The sequence below is a fragment of the Acyrthosiphon pisum genome, chromosome A2 (assembly GCF_005508785.2).
Source record: "Acyrthosiphon pisum isolate AL4f chromosome A2, pea_aphid_22Mar2018_4r6ur, whole genome shotgun sequence".
Lineage (NCBI taxonomy): Eukaryota > Metazoa > Arthropoda > Insecta > Hemiptera > Aphididae > Acyrthosiphon > Acyrthosiphon pisum.
In genome coordinates this window covers 97,256,083-97,261,183 of record NC_042495.1, presented here as the reverse complement: position 1 = coordinate 97,261,183, position 5,101 = coordinate 97,256,083, and the positions used below count along the sequence as shown (strand labels likewise).

The window sequence follows — 5,101 nt, the reverse complement described above, 5'->3', positions numbered from 1 at the left end:
CATATATACCTAATTAGGAATAATCACATGCAGTGTCTACAGAACAATTTCAACTGACTTTAAAAACATACGACCAATTTGATTACTTCTCTACAAATCACTTAAAGTACTATAATTATGTATAAAGTGTATAATATATAAATAGGTATTTATAAATTTTTTTATCGAACGCATGCAAAATATTTAGAATTTTTTTCATCCGCACAACTTACATTACATTTCTTTTCACAAAAACATAAAAATATAAATTTGAATTTTCATCGAAATAAATAATAATATATATTATATATTTATATCTGGTTAAAGTCAACATTATATTAAACAAAATTATCTATTTTAATTGAAATAATTTTATTTTGTTACATACAAAGATATAAGTAAATATTATTGTGAATTACAAATTATTTAAATTAATCGGACAGATTAAATCCAATACAAAATAACTTTGATAGGAGATTTGCCAATATTGACAATACACATAATGGTAACATAATCAGTATGCAACGTTTTTTTCTTTATGTGAAGTGTTTGTGAACTATTTTTTATTATATGGGATGAATTACAATTGTCCAGAATTAAGTCAAAGCCTATCATCGGGATAGGCTAGTTATAAAAAAAGTGTAGTTACTAAATTAAAATAAACTTGTACCAAAATCATGATAATAACTATCAGAATAAATTTAAGTATTAAATATCTTGCTTAACACACTAAATTTATTAAACACTAAAGTATTTTAGCATTTTGATTCGTATCTTACGGGCTTGAAGACTCTTTTTTTGCCTCTGTTACTGCAGGCTTATCAGATTCCTCGGTTGAGTCCTTTTTCTGTAAATAAATATTAGTTTATTAAACATTTACCATTCAATTAAATATAGAGATGTCATTTACTTCTTCGACTTTCTTATCTTCTTCGGCTGATGAATTTCCATTTTCAATTTTATCTTCGGTTTTTGAATCTACTTCTTCTTCTGTGGAACTTCCACCCTTGTCAGCTTTAGAGTCAACATCATTATCAGCAATACCGTTTTCTTCAGCTGACACAACTTCGTCACTTTCTTCTTTTGAGACTGCCTTTGGCCTTCCTCGTTTGCCTAAAGATTAATTATTTTTTGAAAATTAAATGCAATCTATCATTTAAATATACATATTTGGTAAACACCATGTATTTTGTCAACAGTTACCTTTAACGGCTGGTGTTTTTTTTTCTTTTTTTGCTGGTGGTTCATTTTTTAACTTCGAAGCTGCAGTTGAACCTCGTGTAGAGGATCTGGTCGTTCTCCTTCCATCAACATCATCAGTATTGTTTAATCCCTAAACAAAACGTATTCAAAATGCATTATACTCTTAAATTATAAAGTTGAATAAAGCTAACAAAAGTTTAAATTAACAAATTTAGCTATTAAAAGGTAATGTATTCTTTAAACCTTGGTTATCAGTTCAGCTTCAGCGTAAGTTGCATTAATTGCATTTGTACGGCTTCCTGTATTTCTTTTTCGTCCACGCTTCTCACCTTCCTAAATTAAAAAAATAAATAATAAAGTTAATAATTAATTTGTATACTAATCACCTATAGACTATAATTATTAAATAATAAGTTATAGTCTCTATTAGCAAATCATGCTTTCACAATTGTGATTACAATTAGGTACCGTGTTCTATTAATTCATAACCATAGCTTTTCAGCTTATTTTAAGTAATAAAAAAATGTGTTTAATATAGCCATAAGCTAATTTAGTATTATACATACATATATTACTTATGATTTAGTGAACATGACAAATATTATATTTTTAAATTTTCACAGGTAGGTAGGTACAAATTTACTAAACAAGACTTATAAATTATGATGAACCGCGAGACACAGAAAACTATTCTTAGAAAAATAATATCAAAATTGTTAAGGGAAGTATCTAATTGTTTTAAAATAGGCACTAGGTTATCAAAATAGGAGATTTTTTTAAATTACCATTTCTTTTTTGTGTGAATATAAACCTATAAAAAAACAAACAATTCGCAGTGGTTTGACTGAATAACGATGTCTTCTGAGTCATGTTTATTATCAAATGCTTGACTAAGCTAATAATATAATATCGTGTTGAGGTAATACAACGTGTCGCTGTCGTAACAGTATAAGGCACTCGAAAGGTTATCGAAATAATGATCGAGCACACGATTCCGGAGGGGTAGTTCCTGACTCAAAACGCGCACCTATTAAGTCATAACGAACAAATTGGCCCAACGTATTCAAAAACAAAACAAAAAATATGCGAGCCGTAGCGACGAAAAATCGTTATTCTGAATGAAAGACGAGGGTCCGAGTGTGAAGTGTCTAACACTCCAACAAAGTTTTGGCGGGACTTGTGTGAAACGGGCGCGAACGAGCGGTACTGCCGGCGGATACACAGTGTAGCACAGCGTACAATAATAATCGGGTAACGCATTATATTTTGTTGCTCCTCTCGCCAGTGGCCCGTCACCATGGGCGGCCGGTCGGAACCGACGCGCGCGTTTTTTATTAACAGAGAAAAAGACGGCCGCTGAGTCGAGGTGAACGGATCTCTCGGCGGCCGCCGCACATGCGCGTGCGTAAGCACTCGCGCGCAAACAAGATCTCGCCGCCGTCGTCTGTGGCGCGATTGCCGCGCAGACAGTAAATAATATTCGCAGACAACGATTGCCAGGCACGCCATCGGACGATCGTGTTGCCGTCGACCAGGCTGGAGTCACGCGAGTCACGGGACAGGTTTTCGCACCCCGCCGACGATAATGGCGGCGAAATCACGAACGGTTGACCGCGGTGAAGGGGGGCGGGAGGGGGTGAGGCAAACGGTTTTTATCGGACGGCGGTGGCGTAACGCTCGACCCACAGGGGTGCGTGCGCGGGGGGACAGGGGGTTGTTGGCATTTTCGCGCGTCCCGTCGAGAAAGTCCCGTAATAATGGCGCGCGCGCGAGCCGTTTGGCGGCAAAAAAGATCGTTGGGGGGATCACGCGCGCGCGCGTTCGCTCGCCGTTCCATACGCAATAGACGTTACCTGAACTGAGGGTACGTTGTTCTCGGCGGCCACTTCGGACATCGCGGCGGTAATGGTGACGGCGGCTGTATTTCGATGTAGTGATTGTCGTCTCCGGTCTGTTGGCGCGCTTCGTTAGACGCACCTCGACGGCAATTATTTACGGTCGATCGTCTGGAATCGGGACGCGTTCCGGTGATAAAGTCGTTGATGTTTTGAAAAACAAAAACTGTAATGTGCGACTGTATACGGACGGTGTACGTGTCTGTGATGAACGCGGACGTACGGTTGAGAGTTGCGAGTTGCGAGTGGACAGTGAGACAGGCTGCGGCCGCAGTTGTTTGTTTATACGAGACGACACGAGTGTGTTGGGATTTGTAACGAATAATAATGCGGTGGCGGTGGCGGCGGCGGGCGACATCGACGACGTCCGACGGGCCGCGAGAGCGGACGACCGGGACACTGCGAATCGTACCGTGAGATGGCGCTTCGGACGCTTCGGTTCCCCTCCGGATGCCAGTATGCCACCGGTGTACGACGACCACCGTCATAGACGGCAAAAACAATAATAATAACAATATTATTACTCTAGGGGCCAGGGGGTCCGTGTTTATACTTTTAAATTTTTTTACGCACTGTCGCACTACGCACGAGAACATACACGATAGGGATGGAAATTTCAACTCATTCTGCTGAGTCGAATCAGTGAGTCGACTCTCGACTCTTCTTCCAATTCATAACCTGTTTATTATATTATTGAACTCTTGAGGCTCGATTCCAAAGATATTATTTCATAATTCATATTAGATATGAATAGTTCACAGATAAACGTTAACAGCTCATGATATAAAAATCTATTTATTAATAATTATTATTATTATTAACTATGACATGGGCTGATATTCAAATTTTAAAATAATATTTTTTTTTCCCCGCTAATATTTGCCAGGTTTGGAACAGTTGGAAACCGTTAACACGGGTTAGGAATAACTTTTTTTTTAAAGTATTTAAAACGGTAATCGGAAAAAAAATCGTGGTATAACCATAACCATAGTGTATATTCCTGGTTTGTGAAATGCATTTGAAATGTTGGTTGAACTGAATCGCCAAATTTTGAAACACTGATTCAGTTTATTTCAAAGAGTCGACTCACCGAGTCGAATAGCTTAATAGCTCATGAGCTACAAATCCCTTAAGCAGTGGTGTATTTAGGAATTTTGATGGGGGGGGGGATGAAATATATAATAATAGGTACACTCAATAAATACGAATATAACATACATTTTTTAAATCCCCTAACTTGTTGAGTTTAGTGTGGATCAAGGTGAAATAAGAATTAACACAAATTGTATAGTACCTAATAGCATTTATTATAAATTCATACTAACGACAATCCCGTGTTTAATACGATAAACAAGAAAAATTGTTATAATACAAAATCCTGTTTTCTATTTTTTTGGATGCTCAGTTCATCGATAAGCTTATCTGGCATGATTATTGTATTGACCGGTGACATTAAGAGGACGCTACACCCGTATGTGATGTCTTCGTCTTACACAAGCACGACATAGCAAATTGTCGTTCACTATTCTCAATAGTGTGCTGTTGGTTTTGGTACTGGATTGAAATGACCTATTATCAAACTTTTAGTTAAGAACATTATCTGGGTCTTAGTGTGGGCGATTTTTTTAATATTTTAATTTTCAAGCGAGATATGAGCATTTTTAATTTTTGATATTTCACATACCCTTATTTTTCTCGAAAATGAAAATATCGAAAAATCGCCCACGCTAAGACCCAAATAATGTTTTTACCTAAAAGTTTGATAATAGGTGGATTCACTCTAGTGTCAAAACTAACAGCTCACTATTGAGAATAGTGAATGACAATTTGCTATGTCGTGCGTGTGTAAGACAGAAACAACACACGCGGGTGTAGCGTCCTCTTAAGGCTCCGTATTACAATAGTTAAACTAATGTTAAACCGCGGAATTCGACTGGTAAAATCAGTTGGTTAAGCGTAACCGAGGTTTAAACCATAATTATAAAACGGACCCTAAGTGGCTAAGTCGGTTATAAATTATAATA

The 5,101-nt window shown here is 37.2% G+C and overlaps 1 protein-coding gene across 1 annotated transcript; it reads right to left on the bottom strand.

Moving 5' to 3' along the window:
• Positions 1 to 330: 330 nt before the first annotated feature.
• LOC100165901 (cylicin-2-like) lies at positions 331 to 3,375 on the bottom strand. Its single transcript, NM_001293332.1, is given in 5 exon segments — positions 331 to 826; positions 890 to 1,092; positions 1,183 to 1,312; positions 1,426 to 1,515; positions 3,036 to 3,375. Coding segments are annotated over 5 exon segments (537 nt in total). The 5' UTR covers positions 3,078 to 3,375; the 3' UTR covers positions 331 to 754.
• Positions 3,376 to 5,101: the final 1,726 nt, after the last annotated feature.